The sequence below is a fragment of the Pleurodeles waltl genome, chromosome 7 (assembly GCF_031143425.1).
Source record: "Pleurodeles waltl isolate 20211129_DDA chromosome 7, aPleWal1.hap1.20221129, whole genome shotgun sequence".
NCBI classification, from domain to species: Eukaryota; Metazoa; Chordata; class Amphibia; order Caudata; family Salamandridae; genus Pleurodeles; species Pleurodeles waltl.
The window spans coordinates 648,703,391-648,727,327 of NC_090446.1; the positions used below are offsets into that span (position 1 = coordinate 648,703,391).

The 23,937-nt window shown below is 41.6% G+C and overlaps 1 protein-coding gene across 3 annotated transcripts in view; it reads left to right on the forward strand.

The window, feature by feature from the left end:
- Positions 1-23,937, forward strand: part of CREBRF (CREB3 regulatory factor) — a 259,676-nt gene that overhangs the window by 77,556 nt on the left and 158,183 nt on the right. For all 3 annotated transcript variants that reach the window (XR_011205583.1, XM_069244653.1, XM_069244654.1), the window contains one exon: positions 22,461-22,652. Coding sequence is in view for 2 of the 3 variants with exons in the window: in XM_069244653.1 (XP_069100754.1) it covers positions 22,644-22,652 (9 nt within the window). In the remaining variant the exon portion in view is untranslated. The remainder of the gene's footprint in view (positions 1-22,460; positions 22,653-23,937) is intronic.

A 23,937-nucleotide genomic window follows, 5' to 3' on the forward strand; every position in this document is an offset into this window, starting at 1 on the left:
TTTCCTAGGGTTGTCTTTTTTTTCACAGCCTTAATCCACATGAAGCTATTCCTCCTGTCCCTTCATCTCCCTCCACGCTATTCACAAGTTAAATCGTTTTATATCTTCTTCCCGAATTATTTTACAAGTGTTTCAGAATGTTCACCTAGAGTTTATTAAACCTTTTGGGGGCAAAACCTACTGTCTGAGGCCCAACCTTCTTGATAATTCTGCAACGCTCTCCATGTGAGTGCCTTAAGTGATTAATTGTATTTCTTTGACTTTGAGATCTTCACCGCACACATATTTATATTGTTTTAGATCTTACCAAATTCTGAATATAACTGATAGGGCACTCCGATCTACGCTTGGACACTGGCCAGTGTTGAGTAGTGTTTTGGTTGTAGATTGGCCAATATCTGAAGTGTTGGGTGAGATGCATGAAGCTTGAAGACATACTCTAAAAATAGGGCCTACTAAAGAAATTAAACAAAAAAAAATGCTGAGATATTTTTGCTGCTGTCTGAAGAGCAAGTCAGGTATTTGGGTCCCAGTCCCATCTTTGCTAGCATTCCAACATATATGGCCATTCTAAGGAGTTGAATACTTTGGTTGCATCCAGCAACAAGTCCACCTCTGGTTCCATTACTCTTTCAGTGTATGCTATGCAACCAAATGGGTATCGGAAGTTTAATCTAGCTGTCTGAAAGAAAGCCTAACCGGTCTGGGTGCACAAGGGTGCTAATGATATCTCGCAGTTGGGTTTTTGATACCATGTCTTTTATCTTGTTTTTTGCATTTAGCAAAGAGACTTGTCTATACCAGGGACATTCATTCTGTGGTTTTTCGGGTTTGGCTATTGTTACTGTCGCTATGGGGTGGTAGGATACCCTCTGTGGTGTCATTCCCAAACATTTTAAGGACATGTTTGGTTAATCTGTCTGCAGTTGACAGATGGGCACATTTATGCATGTTTTTCAGCAAAGGCTTCAGCAATGCTTGCTTTGTTTTGAGCTCTTTTTCCATCCTGATTCCTACTTTCTCCCAGACATCTGGTGCTCCCCTCTTTCCTGCAATGCTAATAACTTACCAACTTTATTTTCTAGTTCATAGACCCCTTTTGTAGTCAAGAGGTGATTTCTTGCTCCATTGCTACTACTGCCTGATAGCTCCACTCTTTAAGAGTCAGTAAATGGACTTTGTCATTGAACAGTGTTTATGAATATTGTATCTTCAATTCTAGGATATAATTCATCATCTAGTTAGATTTTGCCCACAGTTTCTTTTTTGAGTAACAGTTATTAATAGTGCTTGTCCTTTTAGTACTGTCTCATAGGCTTCCCACACTACCATGCCTGTTTCAACTGAAATTTTATATTTTAGAATTTAGTACTGTCTTAAAGCGCAATGTATCTAATTTCCACTGATTGGGAGGATCTGGGTTTGAAACTAACTATTACTATCTATAGTGATGTACAATTAGCTACAATTCTTTTTTTTAATTTTTGTTTTTGTTTTTTTACAATGAAAGAGCCATTGTACAATAGAGCAAGCGACAATTAAACTGCCCAACGATTACCCGGCACCCAGAGACCCATCTCTGTAAATAGCAATTCTGATGGATACAACTACCTGTGGATTCCTCACCTATGAATTCTCCCAATGCGCTAGCATTCAACTGGATATTTTCTTCCCAGCTCTTCATGTCGACGTGGACGTCACAATTGCATGGCTCCATACGCAACTCCGGCTGATGTCATCGTGGCAATAAGAAGTCCTCGCCAGCGTGCTGACGTCTGTTCCTTTTTTCCGTGCCTTCGACTTTAACGGTTTTCTCCTAGCTCTCGAGAAGCTACTGTTTTGAAGGTGTCTTATTGTACTCTGTTACAATGTCACCTCCTAAAAAGTCAGGGTTTAAACCTTGTAGTGAGTGCGGGGGTCGTATGTCTTTCACGAACCCTCACGAGGATTGCTTATGGTGTTTCAGTTCAGACCACGATATAGGAGAGTGCGTGTCCTGCCAAAGGATGAATCCGAAAGCGCTGAAGGAAAGAGAGGCTAAACTCTTTTTTTTAACTGAGGCGCAGAAAGGGCACAGAAGTTATCGGAGGTCTAAGACTAGAGATTCATCATCACATAAATCACATAAGAAGCGGTGCCGACACGACTCTGGACGTTGTTCGTCTAGATGCCGGTCTCGATCTCGCTGTCCATCCAGACGGCGTCATATGGCGTGGGAGGTGAGTCCCACTGTAACTCCCCAGTCTCAAAGTCCTCAGGCTTTGTCGATGCCATCGCTCATCGAGGTGGTCGAGTCCCCAGCGAGTCCTTGCTTTTCGCCTGGGGTTCAAGAGTCGGTAGCACAGGTTCCAGATCTGACCTAGGTGCCACATGAAGATCCAAGGTTTCCTGCCTTCCCGACTTCGGGAGCGGATCCGGCGGCATTTCTGAATGTCATGTTCAGTATCTTCAATAAGACTATGGCCTCTGATGGTGCCCCGGCTGGTCCCACGGGTCCATTGGCATTCAACTTGGGCTCTCAGACTCCATACAAGTTGGCTCCGTTTGTGCCTTTTTATCAGGCTGAGGATGCCGGTTCGGCTCTGATGACATCGCCTCATAGGCAGATGGCACCGATGACAGCGCCTCGTATGTCGACGGCGCTGATGAAATTAACTCCGGCGCTGAATCGATCCCGGTTGAGGCGAAGTGCATCTCCTTCTTCTCCCTGTCCGCGCCCATCGTTTTAGAAGCCGGCGTCGTCGAGGTTGGAGGCCAGGTTGAGGTCGCAGAGGAGAGCACTTGGGCTCTTGGAGGAGAGAGAGTACTAGAGACAGCTGTTGGAGGAAGGAGAGATTGCTGAGCCCTTGGGAGAATTTCAGGGCCTAGACTGAGATCTTTCATCCATAGGGGAGTTTACGGAAGAGGCGGCTTCCTTCCATTCTGTTATTAAGAAAGCTGTAGATTTTTGGGAGCTTCCATTGCCAGCTGCTGAGGTTAAAACTAACATTTTGACTTAAGTCTTAAATCCTTCTTCTACTTCAGCGGAGCCCTTGCTCTCACTCAATGATGCTATTATGGAGTCTATCTTAGAGGTCTGGAGAAAGCCTGTTACATCACCAGCTGTGTCCAGAACCATTGCAAGAAGATACAGGGTTGCTCCGGGGGATCCAGGATTTTTGTCACAGCATACGACTCCGGAGAGCTTGGTGGTCCAGGCATCTTGTTCGGCTCGTTCTGCACCAGGGTCCTTTCCTGTTACTCCATCAGACAGGGGGTTCAAGAGGATGGATCAGACGGCTAAGAAGACTTTCTCATCCTGCAGTATGGCCCTAAAATCGGTCAATGCTACCTGTGTCTTGGGTAGATATGTGCATGCCCTGATGGACACGGCTAGAGCTGTAGAGCCTAACTTGCCGCTCGATATGCAGGGGCAGTTCGATGAGCTCCTGTCGGACACTCAAGCTGCGGCCAAACAGATCATCCAGTCTGGTCTGGATACTAGACTCAGTGGCCAGAGCGATGGGTACTTCAGTCGCCACCAGGAGACATGGGTGGCTGAGGTCTTCTGGGTTTTCAACAGATGTCCAGGCAACTTTATTAGACCTTCCTTTCGACAGAGAAAAGTTGTTTGGCGCCAAAGCAGACTCTGCCTTAGAGCGCTTTAAATACAGTAGGGCCACGGCAAAGTCTTTGGGACTGCAAACTTCCACATCTACTCCTTTCATGGCCTTTCGGAAGTTTAGGCCATGTAGTCGCTTATTGTAAATGACCTCAATCCATGTCTCAATGGCCTGCCAACCTTTAGAGGGCGGGGCGGGTTAGGATGCGAGGAGCCACCCAGCACCCTGCCTCATCTTCTTCCTCTGGGGGAGCACAGCAAGGAAAGCAGCCCTAGTTTTCCATCCTTTTTAAGTTGTGCTTCTCCCTTAGGGGGAAGGTTATTTAATTTTCTCCACGAGTTAAGTCACATTGGACTCTTGGGTACTGAATATTGTGGGGAATGGGTATGCCCTTCCCTTCAGGGAGATTCCTCCTCCCATCCCTCCTCGTCCTTTGTTTTGTTCAGAGGATCATCTCCTGTTGCTTCAGCAGGAGGTTCAAGTCCTTTTTATCAAAAGGCGCAGTGGAGTTGGTTCCAGAGCAGGAAATAGGTCAGGGGTGCTATTCAAGATATTTCCTGATTCCCAAGAAGGATGGTCGATTGAGGCCTATCCTGGATCTGAGGATTTTGAATTGGTTGCACAAACAGGAGAAATTCAAGATGCTGACTCTAGCGCAGGTGCTTCTGGCATTGAACAAAGAGGATTGGATGGTGTCTGTAGTCTTGCAGGATGCTTACTTTCATATCCCCATTTTCAAGTCACACAGGAAGTTTGTGGTGGGGTCGCAATAGTACCAGTTTGCGGTCCTTCCTTTTGGACTTACTTCCGCACCTCGAGTCTTTACGAAGGTGATGGCGATGGTTGCAGCAAATCTCAGAAGAAAGGGAATATTGGTATTCCCTTACCTGGATGATTGGCTGATCAATGCCAAGTCCCCAGCGTTTGTGCTGCATCACCCCAAAATGACAACACAGTTGTTCAGTCTGGGCTTTATCATGAACATGCCCAAGTCTCACCTGGAGCCCTCTCAACCCATCCTGTTCATAGGGGCAGTACTGGATACAACATAGTTTAAGAGTAAAATTCCAAAAATTAGAGAAACTAAAGAAACAAGAGATGGCTAGATGGTGGGATGGTATAACTTTGGAGAAATATTTGGACAATTGTAAAATTCCTAGAGGATTGAGAATCCTCATTTTTCCTACTTTTGAGGACTTAGATGATAAGTCCCTCAAGGAATGGGAGGAAAACCTACAGAATGCCTCATTTACTATGATGCGTATATTAATTAAACATGCAGATAAAAAGGTTAGTAAACTCTAAGCTGATATAGAAAGGATAGAAAAAGATATGGAAAAGGATTTAATTAAAAAGAACTATAAATTCTTGGATTAAAATAATGGAGGATTATCAATTGTATTTGTGTGACAAAAAGTTACGAAAAGCCAAACATGATGATTTGGATTACAAGGAAAGGAGAATTTATATATTTGCCCGCAAATATGATAATGTGAGGATCTCAGAAGTAGGAAAAAGAACACAAGAAGAGATATCTGACACTGATTTAACAAGTGGTAGCTCCATGACTTCGTTGAACTGTATGAGATCATATGAAGCGAGTCCAATAACATCTAATACTACTCAAGGTGTATCTAATTTTTTAATGGAAATGGAAAGGCTATGCCTCTGAATGAAGCTGACTTGAAAAGATCATAGATTAGAAGAGGTGGGAAGCGATGGAAACAAAAACAAAGGACCCGAGAATGAAGGAGTACAAACACGCTCCAAGAGGGACTAATAGAGTGAGATTCCTGGTACCATCTAGCAAATGAAAGTGAATTGGTCATTGTAAATCTTTCTGACCGTCCCCTCAAAGAAGAATCTGATTTGTTTAGTAAAGGTTCGGGATTTTGTCTACACAAATTAATGATCCGGTTGATGTGTTGAAATTTACTTGTTTATTATAATTATGGGATCATTTGAATTCCCTCCAAGTACCAGCTGTTTCTGGAAGAGTGTCAGAAATAAACAAGCTGATGATACGCTGGCACCCACGCACCTTGTTTCGTATTTACATGACTTACAACTTGTAATGTCACTGACTGATGATGAACTGGTTAATATTGATGATTTGAGAGCTGATTTAGGTATTGAGGAAAATTTAAACTTGAAGAAAATGTAACCTAAAACAGAGGTTTAAAACCCTGTTCGAAATGTATGCCTGTCAGAACACATCACAATATTGGTCTTTTTAGTACAAATGTGAAGAAGGATTTGTACAAATGTTTGGAGAAATTTACAATTAAAAAAAATAATAAACATTTAGGTGGAAATCTAACCAAAAAAGAAAGGAAAGTCTTACAATCTTTCAAATCTGATCAAACAATAGTCGTCAGAGAAGCTGAGAAAGGAGGTAATGTGGTTGTGATGAACAAGTGTGACTACATTGGAGAAATAAATAGACAATTTTGAGATCCTATGTGTTGTGAACATATTTCTGGCAATCCCTTTAAAATATTAAATGAATATACCAATATGAAATTAGTTGATTGGTTTGAAAGCTCTCTTATTACTGATGAGGAATACAATTACGTATCAGTAAAGAATCCTCGTTATCCATGTATATATATTTGACCAAAGATATATAAGGGAGATGATTTCCTCTCTGGGAGATAAATAATATCTGGTATTTCGTCGACTGCTGAGAGGTTGTCAGAGTATGTGGACTTACCGTTTCGTAAACTTGTATGTAATCTACCCTCTTTCATATGGATAGTAATGATATTTTAAACAAATTTGAGGCCTTTACATGGTCGGATGACCTGTTTTTTGTGACAATGGATGTTAACAGTTTATATACTTGTATACAAAAACAGTTTGGAATTAGGGTGATGGAGTCGTTCCTAAATACTAGAACAGCAGACCATTATGAGCACAATAACATGATAATAGAAATGATTGATTTCATTCTATCAAAGAACTATTTTCTACATGATGGTAGTTGGTTTCATCAGGTACAGCCTGCCTTTTTATGGGCTGATATGAAAGAGAACCTGCATGAGGCGGATATGCCCTTCCCTGGACAGAATGTATAGTTTTTTGGGGAGGTATATTGATGATATCATTATGTTATGGAATGGGACGGTTGAACAACTATTGATATACCACAGTTTTCTTAATGACAATCCTTACAATGTCAAGCTGAGCATCCAATATAGCAAGGATAGAATAGATTTTTTGGATATACAGTTTTTTGTGGAAAATAATAAAATACGGAGCCCGATGTTCAGAAAGGCTATGGCATGTAACAGTATTCTACATGCAACTAGTGCTCATCCTAAGGCAGTTGTTCGCAATATCCCATTTGGCGAAATGGTACGAATAAGATGTAATTGCAGTACTGGGGACATCTTTGCTGTTCAGATTGACAATGCAAAAAAGAGATTCTGGGGGAGAGGATATGATGAAAAAGTGTTATCCAAGGCAGAAAAACTGATTGAAAAAATGACTAGAAAGGAAACCCTATCTGTGAAAAAGCATAATAGAAAGAAGCCTGTTCCATTGGCTTTTGTGACCCAATATTCATTGCTGAGTGACGAAATTTATAAGATCGTAAGACAACACTGGCCGTTACTTACAGAAGTACCTGGAATAAAGGGATGTGTATCCAAATTACCTAAGGTTACCTATCATAGAGGTAGGACATAAAGGGATCACCTATGTCCTAGTTACATTACTACCATTACCCACCACACTGAAATAATTGTTTTACTTGTCATGAGTGCAATATGTGCACTTTAGGTTCTGATAAGATGAAGAATATTGGTTAAAACACAACAAGAAGATATGAGATTAGACACTTAATTGATTGTTAGACAAAATATGTGGTATATATTTTAGGGTGTACATGCAATAAAATTTACGCAGGAAGTACTATAAGATCTTTAAAATTCTGGATACAAGAGCATGTCCGTGCCATAAGGAATAGAGATATTATATATCCCCTAACATTACATATGATGGAACATCATTCGGATGAGAGTTGTATTTTGTTTCATGGGGTGTAATATATATCACCTGATCAAAGAGGAGGAAGTAGAGAGCTAATGTTACGTCAGAAAGAGGCTGCATAGATATGCCGTCTACGTTCGGGGGAATTCGGTCATAATACGGATGATGAATTACATTACTTTTTATAAAGTGTTGATCTGTGTTTATTTGTGTTATTATTTTACATAATAGGGGAGTGTGAGGTCTAGAAAATGGATTTGTCACCTAGGAAATATTAAATATATGACAAATGGGGGGTGGTGGCCTTATCTTAGAAGAATGAGACTATTGATTGGGGCCCTATCTTTTACGATGATGGTTGCTGTGAAAATCTGATTGTTATAAACACAGGATTAAATAATTTGTGAGTAGTAAAATATTGGCAAATGACATGATGAAAGATGGCATATTTGTGCAAAGCAAGTGTCCACAATGGTATTTGACCTTTTTCAATATGGCCGCCGTGATTACAACTGTATGTAATAAATGGCAGCTTTCGGCGTATGTGATCAGGTTGTTTATTAAGGGTGGCTTCTTATTCTGATTAGGTATCCCGGTAGGATAGGGGAAGATGGGCTCTTTAAATTTGCGAAATTATGATTCCCGACAAACGGGACCGCGCATATGGTTTATTGCCGCCTTTGAAATCTGCTATGTGTAGTGGTGGACAAATATAGTTAGTTCTGTTTTTATTACTAATTACACTCGGGAATATTTGTAAAAAGTGAGCTTTTATAAAGATATCTTGTCTTTTCCAATATGGTCGCCGTGAATACTATTGTACTTAAGGAATGACAACTTCGGCACACTTGATCAGGTGGCTTGACTATGGCAGCTTTCTACTCTGATTAGACACACCGGTGAAATATGGGAAGGTGGGCTATTTAAACTGGGCATTTCGCACGTTGCTCGTTTTGCCAGATCTCGTGCATGCCGACATCTGTACTCTGCCTGACTTGTGGAAGAACAAAAGGTATTAGAATGATTGCACATGTGAGAGGTGCATTAAGGGGAATGCATTTTTCGTCGTAAACACTGTTGATAAAACGAGGTTAGCGATCGGTTAGTGGCTAAATTAAAAATGGTATACCATTCGATTCCAAAAGATTAAAGGGGAATTAATGATAATATACATTTCTTGTTAAAAGAATAAGATTTGTACCCTTACTGATAATGGTAAGGGTACAAAATAATTATAATTTAAATAAGTTTGGGTGACATTTATAAATGAGGACTGTTCTATCTAAATAGGTGATATGTTTTTCCCTCACACTAGATACATACCTTGGAAGTACTAATGGCTTATGAGAAACAACATGATAAACCAAATTTGAAGTAAATTGATTAGGTATGTGTAAGGAAGTATGCTCTGATAATGAATTACAAATTAGCAGATATATGGGGTGGTGCTTTCACAATTATATAATTATAAGTTTTGGTTAACTGGTTTCAAATTATCATTGGTAAATGGGTTGTGCCACACTAATGTTGGGTGTAGTTGGTAACACTTAGAATAATGATGGTTTGTTTTTTATATATTTGATAAATAAATATACATTTTGTATTCATGTTATTTGTGATAATTGTTGATGATCTTATAATAATTTGTATACTTGTCAGTGTGTGTTTTTTATATATTTATTTTTTATATGTATTTTTAACATTTGGATATTAGTGTTTTTTAGGATAATTACAGCAGTCCCTTCCCTTGTAGAGTAGGGTATTATATTGTTGTGGTCTATTGTCCTTTTAAGTATGAGGTATGTGTGGATATTTTGTATTATGTGTTTTATTGAATGTGTGTCATATGTGTTGTATTACAGCCCTGAAGAAGTCCTATGTGAAAGGACGAAACGCGTTGGCTGTTGATGTTATGAATTCATGTAATGTTGGATAAGAGAAAATAAAGAATAAAAAGAAGACTTGTATAATTTCAAATTAAAGAATTGTACATTTTATATTATTGGTGGTGGTGCACTACCATTGTTCTAAATTGGATACAACATTGAATCAGGCCTTTCCTCTGCCTCAGCGGATCCAGGACAGTCAGGCGTTGATTCCAATGTTTCAAAGTGGAGCGGTTGTTCCAGTCCTCAAGGTCCTACGACTGCTCGGTCTGTTTGCTTCTTGCATTCTGTTGGTCGCTCATGCATGTTGGCACATGAGGCTTCTCCAATGGTGCCTCCGCAAGCAGTGGTTTCAACACGAAGGGAATCTCAAAGAGTCGATAACGATCTCTAGAGACGTTGCAAAGGATCTAAGTTGGTGGGCTGTGGCCGGCAACCTTCCCCAAGGAAGGACGTTTGCTCTACCACCTCTAGTGGCCACGGTCATAACGGATGCGTCCACTCTAGGGTGCTCATCTGGGGGACCTGGAGGTCAAAGGTCGTTGGACTCTAGTGGAACAGATGTTTCACATCAATCTGTTAGAATTGCGGGCGATACATCGGGCTCTCAAGGCCTTCCTCCCATCCCTTCGCGGTCCGTCAGTCCAAGTCTTGACGGACAACACTACTGCGATGTGGTACATCAACAAGCAGGGAAGGGTAGGGTCGTACTTTCGCTGCAGAGAGGCTCTGAGGCTCTGGTCCTGGGCACAGGACCATCGGATTTGCATAGTAGCAAACCATCTGGCCGGGCTTCTCAACGTACGTGCGGACGGTCTCAGTAGGCATTTCTCAGCCGATCACGAGTGACGTCTTCATCAGGATCTAGTTCTTCACATCTTCAGGGTGTGGGGTTTTCCACAGATAGACCTGTTTGCCACTCGGGACAACGCGTACTGCCCGTTGTTCTGCAGCCTCCAGTATCCTGTGCAAGGAGCATTGGGGGACTCGTTTCAGATGTCTTGGGGCGGCCATTTACTTTACACGTTTCCCCCCCATACCCTTGATTCCTCGGGTTCTGAGGAAGATTCTCCAAGATCGGGCTCGAGTCATTTTAATAGCTCCGGATTGGCTGAGAAGGGTGTGGTACACAGACCTTCTCCAACTCTCACTGTGCCCTTTGCTCTATCTCCTTCTCAGGGCAGACCTCCTCTCGCAGGGGCAGGTTCTACACCCCCACCTCCAGAGCCTGCCCCTACATGCCTGGAGATACAATGTGGCAATCTTGAGTTCCTTTTCTCTCCCGCCAGAAGTGGTGGACGTTATCTTATCGGCCAGGTGACACTCCACCAAGACTGGCAGATGTGTGAAATTTGTGACTTGGTGTGGAGAGAGACAAATTGATCCCTTGAAAGGCCATTTGTCTGATGATCTGATGTTTGTCTTTACTTTAGGACAGAAGGGTTGTGCAGTTGCGACTGTCAAGGGCTATTTATCGGTGCTGTCTGCCTTTCTGTGCCTTCCTGATGAACCTTCCTTGTTCAAATTGCCTATGGTTGTTAGGTTCTTGAAAGGCCTACCTAATAAGTTTCCTCCGACTCCTTTTCTATGTGCCTCAGTGGGATTTAAATCTGGTTTGACTTTTTAAATGGGTTCACCGTTTGAACCTATGCATTCTTGTTCTTTAAGGTTGTTGGTCTTAGACAGTTTTCCTTGTTGCTATTACATCTGCTAGGCGTGTGAGAGAGCTTCAGGCTCTTAGTGTCAAACCTCCCTTTACGTCATTCTATGCTGACAAAGTGGTGCTGAGAACCAGGGTGGCTTTCCTTCCTAAGGTTGTCACTCCTTTCCGTATGGGCAGTCTATTACTCTTTCATCCTTCTATCCTCCTCCTCACCCTTCAAAAGAGGAAGAAAGACTCCATCGCTTATACCCAAGAAGGGCTCTCAGTTTCTATGTTGAAAGAAAAAAGGACTTTTATTTGGATGACCAACTCTTCGTTGGATATGTGTGCAAGATGAAAGGCAGATCCGTCCATTAAAAAAAAACTATATCCTGGTGGGTCATTCTTTGCATTAAGATCTGTTATTCAATGACAAAGAAGGTTCCTCCTCAGGGTATTAGAGTTCATTCCACCACGGCTATGTCTGCCACTTTGGCTTTGGCTAGAGGTGTTCTGTTGTGGATATTTGCAAGGCAAAAACTTTGGTTTCCCTCCTTACTTTCGCGAAGCATTATTGCTTGGATTCGGAAGTTAGTAGGGATGGCCATTTTGCACGTTCTTTGTTGCAGGATTTCTTGGTATGACCGGTCAGGCACCCGCCTCCGAATGTGGTACAGCTTTGGGACTCTATTCATAAGAAGAACAGGTTGCTTACCTTCGATAATGCTTTTCCTGGTGGATACAGTAGCTACCTGTGTATTCCTCACAGTCCCACCCACCTCCCCGTTGCCTGTCTGGTCATACCAAGACTTCTTCATTATAAATGTATATACGTTTTGATTAATTTTTAGATGAATAAATGTTGTACTTGTATTATATCCGTATTGCAATATATATATATGTGTGTGTGTGTGTTTGTGTATATATATATATATACTTTATTTGTTTTCACCTGTTTGCCTCAAAGGCATGTTAAAAAAAAAAAAAGGGTGAAACGGACTTCAGCACACCGGCGAGGACTTCTAATTGCTACAATGACGTCAGACGGAGTTGCATGCGGAGGCGTGCAATTGTGACGTCCTCATCTACGTGAAGAGCTGGGAAGAAAATTACCATCAAATGCTAGCGCATTGGGAGAATTCATAAGGTGAGGAATCCACAAGTAACTACTGCATCCACCAGAAAAAGCGTTACTGAAGGTAAGTAACTTGTTATTTGCAAGGATACACACACCGATCAAGCGCCCCCCCCCAACACCTCTCCCAGTCTGACAATCCAGTGCTGTCAAGGTCCTGACCACCACCCGCCCGCACATAGCCCACCAAGAGTCCTCCTGTGGACCTTAAGGCCCCCCACCCACCCCAGATTTTCTCCTACTTATTGGGGCATCCCCTGCTCTCATATATTACATTTCAGCGCTGCAGCACCAGTCCAGGTCCGTCTCCCAGTCGTGTATACTGGGCGGAGACTCAATACCCCATGTTCCCGCTATGTTGTGTTTGGCTATTATCGTTGCAGTGGCTAGCCATAGTGTTTGTTGTTTCGACCAGTGTTCCTCCTATGTCACATTCAGCAAGCGCAGCCTAGGGTCTAGCGGGACCTCCCTCCCCAACACTCGGGCCGCCACCCCGGTGACCCCCTCCCAGTAGGTCTTTATCACAGGTCAGGTCCATAAAGTATGATAAAAAGTGCCCTCCAGCCCGCACCGCCACAGACACAGGGTGATCTGCGCCCTGCCCACCTTGTGCAATGCCACCGTACAGTAATATGTCCTGTGTAAGATCCTTAGCTGGAGCAATCGGAGACGTGCCTTGGTCGCCACCACTCTGGGACCCTGCCTTGCCTCACCGCAGTCCTCATCATTCACTGCTCCCATGTCCACCTCCTATTTGGTGCGCAGGGTGGCCATCAGGTTCGGGGAATTGTTCAATAATTTCTTATACAGTAACGAGATGGCCTTCGCCACCAGAGCCTCCGGCAGCTGTTCCCCCCCACAGGGACATAGCAACCCAGCGCATGCCGCAATTGCAGATATCTAAACTGCTCTGTTCCAGCCATGGGTTATTCCCTCTGCAGGACCTCAGACGTTTAGCTATATATCTTGCATTCATGAAACTTTGTGTGTCTGTCTTTTGTGTAATAAAATAGTGAATTTGGGGCAAGGTAATATAGGCCCCTGAGCAAAAGGTGTATTGCATTAGGCAAATGTCCTCTAATTCTAAAACTTCAGTAAATTTGCATAATTGCTTCTTCCTCCTACCTTTATGGTATTGGTCTCTGTCGTATATTAATGCCAGATTCCTTTTCCCTCCCTTTTATCAATATTCCTTCTGGCCTCTGCATGAATAGAGGTCCAGTTCTCAAGCATCGAGGTCTGTAGTGCGTATGGAAGGTATACAGATGATAGGCAGATCCCTTGCCTATTCTAAATCCCTTTCACTGCTGTTTAGCAGCCCTGGGAGTCTTTTTATCGTGATAGGGTTTTTGTTTAACTGATATGGTCACTCATCTTGAATCACATATAATGCCAGAGTAGACCACTCATAATAGGAGTTGGACCACTTTTGGTGGCTTTCTCGTATGAGGACCATGCCTGGGTTATGCCTAAGAAAAACTGATGAACTAACTTTTTATTTTGCTTCCTAACCCATTAAAATCCCTTGAGCCCCTTGCTACATGGGCCTGTCTTTTCTGTTGTTTTAACTACTTGGGTAGCATACTAATTTCCTACGTGTCTGTGTTCTATTTCTTGCGTTAGAACTGTCTGCAGTTTATTTTCAGCATTTTGTCCTTTATCATTGTATCAAGTTATTTTGTCACATTCACTCCCCTAAATTACCCCTCACGCACCTTCCTATACAACTAGTATCTTAATTACCCACAGCCCCAATTCACAGGGAGCCTGTCACCCTAAATTACCATATTAACTTGTTGCCTGTTATTTTGTGCTCCTGTCCAAGTAGGCCCTTAGTTTTCCCTATTTTAGGACGAGGCTAGGCAGCGTGCAAGCGCTGCCTCTCGACATTTTGTAATCTACATCTGTGGGCTTGAAACACGCCCATCTCATGCCCATCACTTTCATTTGTTCCTTGGTCTGCCTTTCAAAATTCCCTTGATTTTGTAGGTAGATGCTTTACGTTTGTCCCGCCATGAGACTGCTTTGTTACTGCCTTGGAGACTGACCCTGTTACATGGATTATTGCAGGATAACTTAGTGTGGCACACTACTTTTTTATTTTGCTTCGCGCTGTGTGACGTATGTTGTTTCTTCCTCTTCTTTGTTTTGGGCATGCCACTGTTTCTTTGTGATGTCTGCACACAAAGGCTGCAAACTGGAGGGGAGTTCTTTTTAATTTATTGAGTGTTTTTTAAAAAGGTTCTTATAGCTCAAACTCGATTGGAGGAGCGATGTACATGACTACCTGAAGTTTCAGACAGCGCAACCTTTACATAGGTACCACTAAAGAAGTTTAGCAGTTGAAAAATATAAAAAAAATATCATTTAACACAGGAAAAAACACATCCTCAAAGCGGCTCTCCCAGCACAGCGGGAGAGCCGATACTACAATATTCACTGCAACCGGGAAACTCGCCCCATAATGCTTTGTGGGACAATTCTTTTTCAAAACATTTTTACCCATAACTCAACCTGTGGTAGTCTTACGACGATGGGACCACCACCAAACCATTGAGCCCGACATGCTCTTTCTGTTGAGGACATCTAAGGGTCCCCACACTAGTTTGGAGGGGTCCAAAATAGTAAACGCTCCCATCATTCAATGTCTTTTTAAGCTCTCTCATGGCTGGACCTTCCGTTTTACAGCTGGAAGTAGTTTGTCATTTAGGGTCTTGTTTGTAGTAGTATTTGGGTAGGCTTGCTAGGCCTGAAAATGTGAGTCGCTACGCCCTCTAGAGGTTACATATATGGTTACACTACATTACTTTCTGTCATTCTGTTTTGTGTTGTTATGCCCTCCAGGAGCTAACAATGTAGTTACATGACCATGTTTTTTTTTTTTTTTTTTTTTTTACAAATGCTGTTTTTATTATGGTGTCCTCTAGGGGCTGTTCAGAACATTAAAATCAAGATACCACAATATTCGTTGCACTCTGAAACTTGCCCCATAATTCTTTGACAGGCATTACTTTTACCACACAGTTTTGTCCATAACTCAGTGTTTGCTGGTGCTAGGACAATGGGACCACTATCAAAACGTTCAGCACGGCGCACTCTTTCTGTCTAGGTCATCTCTTGGTTCCCACACTATGTTGGGGGGAGGGCAAAATAGTAACCTCTCCCGCCATTCAATGTATTTTTAAGCTCTCTGATGGCAGAAACTTTTGTTTTACAACTGGTATTAATATGTGTTTTAAGGCCCTTGTATGTAATAGCATTGTAGTATGCTTGCTAGGCCTGAAAATGTGTAATGCACTATGCCCTTTAGGGGCTAAATATATGGTTACACTGCATTTCGTTTTGCCATTTTGTTTTCATGTGGTTATGCTTTCTAGGGGCTGACTATATGGTTACATGACCATGTTTCTTACAAGTGTTATTTTTATAGTGGTGCCCTCTAAGGGAGGTGCTGAGCATTACAGTCAAGATATCACAATATTCGCTGCTCTTGAAAACTCATCCCATAATGCTTTGCAGGGCATTCGTTTTAGGTAACTCACTTGGGACCCCAAAATAATGATATAAAAATTATAATGAATGATGGCAATAGTTTCATTTGTTTTGCTCCAGATAGAGGAAGAAGGTAAATGGAAGTGCTTTAGGTATATGCATGACCAATGGAATTATGTGGCAGAGAGGGCCAAATTATGCGGCATTGTTGACCAACTTATGTGCAAGAAAAGTCCAGTTATGCATTTAAAATATCAAGGCAGTTCTTTAAGAGCTGCAACATTATTCAGACTGAGACTGGAACATGGCAGGAGTCAACTAACTATCCGATATGTAAAGATGAGACTGAGTCAGAATACATTCTATAAGTGAGTTAGTGTCATTGTGTTAATTGCATCTCACTGCAGCAGAACTGGATGTGTTGCAAGTAGAGGAAATTACAAAGAGAGATTAAGTGTGCTGAGACTAAAAAGGAAGAAATAATAGTCTGACCAAAACTCCACAATCCAAACCTGTAGGCTTGCTTAATGATGGTTTTGTTAGTCTTCTTATCACAGATCAAGCCTACAGTCTGTGGTGTTGCTGAACTACTAGACTTCCCTTTTACAGAGCTATTATTTGAGGTGGAGGCCAGTTTGGTTTTAGACTGTGTTAAATATTGAAGTTGCAATCAGCTGTGGTTTTTTTTGTAAAATCGATTATTGTACAGGTGCTTTTAGTGTTCATCTGCATATGTCCGTTGGTGTTGCTTTTATGCAACATGTAGAACGCAGGAGAGTGAACTAAGCCAATAAAGTCAGGTCAGCTCTTTAGTCAAACTCTAACAAAGTAGGATTGTGGTTGGGCAACATGAGATTTGTAGGTGTGGGGTTTTGAAGGGGTAAGAAGCACATTGTGTGAGATAAGAAAGAAACACATCCAATCTGAAGGATTGTCAAGAACCTATGATCCACAGGAGGGACAAACATAAGAGGAGGGAAAGCCATCAAATAAGAATTAGGTAAATGGGATTGAGAAGTAAGCCAGCCAATGATATGCAATAGATCGACCCAAACCCTACTTTAAGCACTGCTATTCTACAGTTCTGGTCTGTAAAATATAATAATAAAATTTTAAATAAAGAGTGGTCGTCGGGACACCTGTTCGAATGCCTTCCACTCTCCTGATGACTGGTTGAGTGCATACAACTGAGTAATAGTGTAACATGCTTTTTAAATAGCTTGAACGTGGTATATGTGTGATATGAAGCACTGTATCAAAACATTGTTATTATTACTTTGAAGACCGTGCATGGCCTGTTACACTGCACGTGACAATAATTTATTTATATATAATTATTTTTTTTTACATTATTTTGAAGCAACAGCCCTTCAACTTCTTGAGCTATTCTGCCATCGTCTTAGAGCATTCCTCTGAAGTTTTGTGTAAATGCATTACTTTATGCTGGAGGTGGGCAAGCCTGGGAAGTTCCCAGCCTGCTTTAAGTCAATTGCCTGGTTCTTTATTGACCTTGGTCTCATGTGGCTGGTAATTCAAAGTAGAGCAGAGTCAAACATGCCAGGCAATGACACTTTCTCTCCATTAGCAGTTTTTGAAAGCAGTGACTACCAACTGATTTTCTGCTTCATTGTTTACTCTTAATTCATGTCATGCAGGGCAGTGATATAATCTGATGTACTTAAATAAAACAGATACGTTGGAGAAACATTTTTTTTCTACATTGCATGATTTATGTGTCAACTCTTTTGATGAGTACGCTCGTACTTTGGCTCTTATAGCCAAGCCAGAACCCAGGCTCAAATATAGCTCTGGTTGCTACATGAATGTGCTGGCTAACCTGCTTCTGTTTTGTGCCTCTGAATCTTGTACTTCAGCCTAGTACTTGTTTCTTGAGTTGTTCTACTGTATCAGAATTCCTAAATCAATAAAATATAAGAATTAGTATGCACCATTCTGGAGGTGAAATCATACAGGAATTGCTTTACTTTTTTTCTGTGCACCTTCAGTGTCTTGTTGTGCTGGCATTTTGATGTTCATTGTAACTTTAACCTTTCTGTCTGAGAGCATGCCTCAAACGTCTGGACCCCTCAGAATAACAGAAAAAAGTATTTTCTTTCCATTCTATGATATCTATAGTCTTGCGTTTGCTAATGCCGTTTCATCATTTGCGGTTACTTTTTATCACACGTGATATCATTTGAACCGCTGTATGATCATTGGGTAAAATTTTAAAATGCCAATCCAAATCCTGGTCACATGTCAGAATATACAAAAAAAAAAACTCATTGTTTGGCCAATCAAACGAGTTGACTGTTTCATTTCGGGCATCATAGATACTTTGAAGCATCAGTAATCTGTGAGAGAGCAAGAAGAGGTGAAAGTGTAGTCAAAGAGGGTAATTATCATACGATAGTAGCACAACTAATGGTTTTCAAAGGGTTCCTTCCACCAGAGTGTGAACTTCACATAATGCCTTTCTGTGTGAAGATGGAAAGTTGTACACTCACTCGTGAAAGCCGTCTGCAAGTCAAATAGCCTTTGTACATTGAATATAATTATGGTTCAGACGTGCACCCATAACTTGTGCTCCACATTTCTTTACCGCTAACTTTAATAAAGGTGGCTATAGAATATTCACCAGTTGGAAAAAACACGAGGTCATTTGTAGTTTCTGGAACAACTTACTAATCGTTTGCTGTTTTTCGAGATGTCCTGTGTATCAGAAATGGAAGTCCAGTGCTTTCTCAGTTTCTGCTTCTTTAATTTACCACATGATTAGTCTGGGATCAAAATGCCCGGGCACCGTAGAAAAAGAATTGACATACTTCTGTGGATCATGACGTTGGTTATCATCCATAAGCTCCTTTTTTTCAGAAATGTGTGATAAATGAAGCTTTTAAAACCTGTTATGCTATTAATGCTGATGACCACTTGAAACATTGCGGCTCTTAAAAAAGAATACATGTTTACAGTCTCAATGCCTTTCATAATTTGAGATACCAGCTCCCAATAACTATGTCCTTGTGCTGCAATAGGCAAGCCCATTGTTTACACATTCTGGACCATTACCTAAACAGAGCATAGTCCAGAATGTTGATCAAAGGGATTCAGTTAGTAAATTTACCAAGTTCACTGGAACTTCTTTGCAACATTCTGGATATAATGGCAGTTTGAGGATTTTTGGTGCCCCTTTCTTTGAACACATTTGTATTTAGTACTCATTTTTAGATCAACCCATCCTAATCTGTGACATCAAACCAAATTAAATTATACATTAAACTTTCACAGATGTATGAACAGAAAAAAATCCGAGTTACCCGATGTCATCAGTACTGAAAGGATGCTTGAACAAAAATTGTTTTTTTGTTTTTTTTTGTGTGCTTGGATTGACATTATCTATCTATCTTTAAATCTGTCTTTTCATGCAGCAGTATTTAACCTGGAATTCAGGATCTAACCAGTCTGTTTGTACCTTTGCATTAAAAACATTCTAGGACTGATGTTGAGTGTACTAGCACATCATATTAAAATAAAATGTGGAAATAGTACTTGAATGTGTAGCTTTAGGTGCTGGATAATCATGGGAGTGGGACTTTTCTCTGTGCCTGTAAAATGACTGAGAGGAGACCTATGGAAGGTGAGGGAGTGGAGGCCTTGGTCCCTACCAGAAACATCAAAGAAAAGTGTTCTCTTAATCGGACTTATACTAGATACCATTTTCTGAAGCAAAACACGTTTGTTCTCGTTTCTATTTGTGTGAGCCTGGAACAAAAATAAACAGGCTGCATACGGGTAGTTGGATTTCAGTTTCCCCATCTTCAGTGCTGGAAAAGAGAGGGATCCAGACAGATCAGGGATCCAGCGAATATTATTCAGTTGTATTTTGGAGCATCTAGTGAAATGTGCTATGTCCTGGTGCAATTTGCAGACAGCAGGACACATTCAGGATGGTCTGCAGTCTGTATGCCTTTTATTCAGACAAGAAACATGCAGGATAATGGGGATTTCTGTTCCGGCTGCGTCAAAGACTAGTGCCTCCTTAAATGGCCGTCAGTGTTTCTTTTGTTCGACTCTCATCCTGGTTGGGATGCTGAAACTATGGAGGAGACAGATACGCAGCTTTTCTCTTTACAAGTGCTTAAAAGAAAAGAAAAGCTATTATTTTGAGGCGAGCGCCTTACTTTTCCAAACTTTGTATATAAATGATATGCGTTCTCTGTGAGAATGTGAGATATAACTTTTTTGCACCAATTAATGCCACGTAATTGCATTCATAGTTTTTAGAACTTACTGCTAAGCATTTTTTAAGCATACTTGGATGCTTCCTCAATGAAAGATTGAGTTAAAAACTATAAATTTATAAAAGTATGAGTTACAGTTTGCATGCTGCTGCAGGAGACCGATTGATAACTGTCTAAGCTTTGTTATAGCAACTGTAACTTGTGACATGGTAACACAAATAAGGTGCCCACTGAGGTATCTACATAAAATGAAACTCTGGAACTTGTTTTTTACTTCTCTGCCAGTCCCCAAAAACGGGTAACTGTCTTTCACCTGCAACCCCAGCACAAATTTAGCATTGATCCTATTCTACCACCTGACTTTTATTTACAGGTCTCCATTTTTTCTTAGCCCTCTAACGCCTATTCATTCTCACACTGATCCAGTAACGTAAATTGGATGTCCCAGCTGAGGTAGTCCTGTTTATGTTGCCGGGATCAGCCTTAGAGGCACCAGCGTGTAGGGGAAGCTGTCCTGCATTTGGGGGGGTGGCTGTGCTGTCTCTTGGTGAAATCTAAGAGATGTGCTGCGATCAGTTGAGATGTGACTGCCACCCTGTGGCCTTCCTGGCAACCAACTTGTGGCACTGTTGAAGCCCTCACCGTAGTGGGGGCCGTGCATTAACAAAGCGTGTTGACTTCATCAAGGGGGTTCCGATGCAGTGATGAGTTGCCAGTGAATTTAAAGGAGCCCTCACCTGATGGCTCCAGGGTTTACCACTGAAGAAAAAACCTGTCCCGATTAAAAGGGAGATGCTCACTATTGCTTTTCCTCCTCTTCCGCTTGGGACATGACAGAGGCACAACATCAGGGGCTGTAATTCACAATATGCCCTGGGGGTACAACGGGCATGCACAGTAATATTACAGAAAGGGCCGCAGACTCGTCTGTGACCCCTTCTGTAATAATGATAGCACTGGCACACATTGGTGGCCACCTCTATATTAGAGTACGTGACCTCTTTGCATGGGGGCATTGCCCCATAAAAATGTGGGAATCTATGCATCTGCGCCTGCCAACGTGGGCTCAGACGCAAACGCCTTTAGGAGGCTCACTGAAAGTGTGCCACAAATAGGTGACGCCTCCTAAATAAAGCCGTCTAGAGGTGGGACGAAAAAGAGGGCCCCACAATCCCTCCAGACATCCCCCCGAAGGCAGGTGCAGTCACTGACTGCACCTGTCTTTCTACCCTTTTCAAAATGCCGACTGCATACCACCTGCACTGTGAAACACGGAGTAGCTATGAAGCAGCCACTCTGTATTTCACCTGAATGCGCTGCCCCCAAGACAACCGTTGCGTCTGAGGCAAACAGGGAAAGTGCGCCTTATTCATATTACGGCCTCTGATTTAAGACACAGAAAGTAAACTCTCCTCACCCCTCCCAACTTGAACACTCTTGATTAGCTAACTGTAGGTCTTGTCAGCTCTGCTTCAGTCAGGGAGCACGTTTGCTGGGGTAATCACCTTAGCCAGCAAGGGCAAGGGACACTTGCAAGAGACACAGTAGTGGTGACCCACTGCTGACCCCCTGGAGTGAGAAGGCCCACACGTCCTTTTAGGTGAACTTGAAAGTCTGCAGTGGGTGATGCCTGCTGCTCCCATAGCTGGCGTTCTGCATAGGCCACTGACCGACTACTGTGACAATACAGCCTTAGAGAACCTTACATTCTTCACAAATGTTATTTATTTGATGGAACGGGGACGTTTGAGGAAATTCATTACCTCTGCAACCATGCATGAAAAATATTTTGTGTCCATTCCCGCAGTACCTTGGTTTTAATAGAACTCTTTGTATCACAGTTTTGCCATTTGTTAGCGCAGTAGTATCTTTTATTATAGCTCTTTGCATCCCAGTTTTGCCCTTTGTTAGTACTGTAGTGTCAAGTGTTACTATTAACTTAGTTCAATGATAGTTAATTTAACATCCTGGGAAGTTAAGTGTTTTCCGTTGGCCAGCTTAAGTAAATAAAGTTCAGGTGATTAGCCCATTGGTTGGAATTGCTGTCTTATATTTAGAATAAGCACGAAGCGCTACACAATTTCCTTGGCGAAATTAGAGTTTAAGTTCAGAATTTTAATAAACTAGGTGCCAGTACTGTGACTGCTTTATAGAGGATCAGTGATATTTTTGGTTGGGAATAATTTAAAATATGTTGGTTGAGTTTAACACTGAAAGTACTGGGCAGGTATCTCAACATTTGGGCTTCTGAACAATCTTTTTGGGAAAGCCAGCACTGTATTTTGGCTGATTATTTCATTTAGAAAATCATTTGCTTCCACTGGAACGACTGCACTTGTATTATCAAATTTATTGAATTATGTGGCTTGCTTGAGCAACATTCACTAAAAATTAATGGCAGATAACCATTTTCTTGTGCATGATAAACATCTGCTTATCTTCGGTTTCACTTTTGTTTCAATTTCCAAGGAACTTTTGCGAAGAAGAGGTGGATGCCCAACTGAAACTGTTCCAGTGGCAGCTTTTGGACCTCAGTGTTTCCTCGCTTGAACTGTTCGATTTCCCACCAGCAAAGAAGTAAAGCTGGAAAAGACGTTGGCAGTGAGGCAGACAAGAAGTTTGGATTTGGATTTGAGAGATCTGGGCTTTGAAATGCCTCAGGCAAGTTTTCAGATTTGTTCCTGGTCTGTTTAGCGAATTTAGAAAAAAGAAAGGCTAAATTAGGGTTGCCACCATTCCCAGGGAAAATTATCTGCCATTTATTCACGTTTTGGTTTAGGTTCCTTAAAGGCCAAAACCTGATACCTAAATAGAGCTTTATAGAAAATCGTCTGTATCCGTTTTTAAAATGACGTTTCTGTCGTTGTGCACTTTGATTATTGGTCAGGGATCATTAAGGCAGCTCTGGAACACTTACTACAATTACTTTCTGCTATTAATTTACAATTTGTTCAGATACGAGGAAAAAATACTGGCTTAAAGTGATTTTCCTAGATTTCGTACCATGTGAGACCCTAAAATACTGACCATACTAGTAAAAAGAAAACGTCCAGATGGGAACCCTACAGACTAGAGATATATAGTATGAGATCGAAGTCTGGCACAGTGTGATTAAAATATCATCCTACCGCGTTTCTCACAGAAAGTATTTTAATATTTGAGTGAAGTATACTGTTAAATGCCTGCTGATGTTTTCAGATCATCTTATTAGTGGGTGTACAATCTGATCAGTGGTATGGAATTGGACCCCTTTCGGACGCCCAAACATTCCATGTGCCGTAATGCATAATTTGGTTTCTCATTGAGCCCAGAAGTCCATTTTTTAATAGCTGCATTTACATCTACCCCTAGCATCAGTTTTCCTTGTTCTGTGGAACAGTGTTCAAATTCTGTGGAGCTTTCCCGTTGGTTCATAATGAACTAGTAGCAAGAGTGTAGCCCACACCACATCATCTTCTGTTTTGAATTCATACATGTCCATTAAAAACCTAATTAAACTATATTGCTTTCCCTTTACTCTTTATCTTCTAAGGTATTTTGTTCTAAGGTATTTGGCTTTTCCTCCACTTATCATGTCTGTCCTGGGAGATAGAGAGTGGGAGGGTATCCACTACTCTCTTCTTGGTAGTGATCCAACTTAGTAAATTTTGACTCGCCTAATCAGATCGATGGACATCAACTGTGTGAGTAACTTGGGACTGTGGACAAACGTCATGAGAAGCACGAGTCACACGGACATTTGAGGAACTACCTCAGGTGACAAGAACTTTAAACAAAAACCTTTCAGAGACGCCTTTCCCACTTCACTGGATTACAAGTCTAATAATACTTGTGCAATGTAAACGTTGCTGTTCTGGACAGTGACTCCGATAGCTGGGGGATAGTTCTAGGACTGGACTAATAAATAAATGTACCGGCATAATCTTGAATGTTAAAAAGTCTTAAT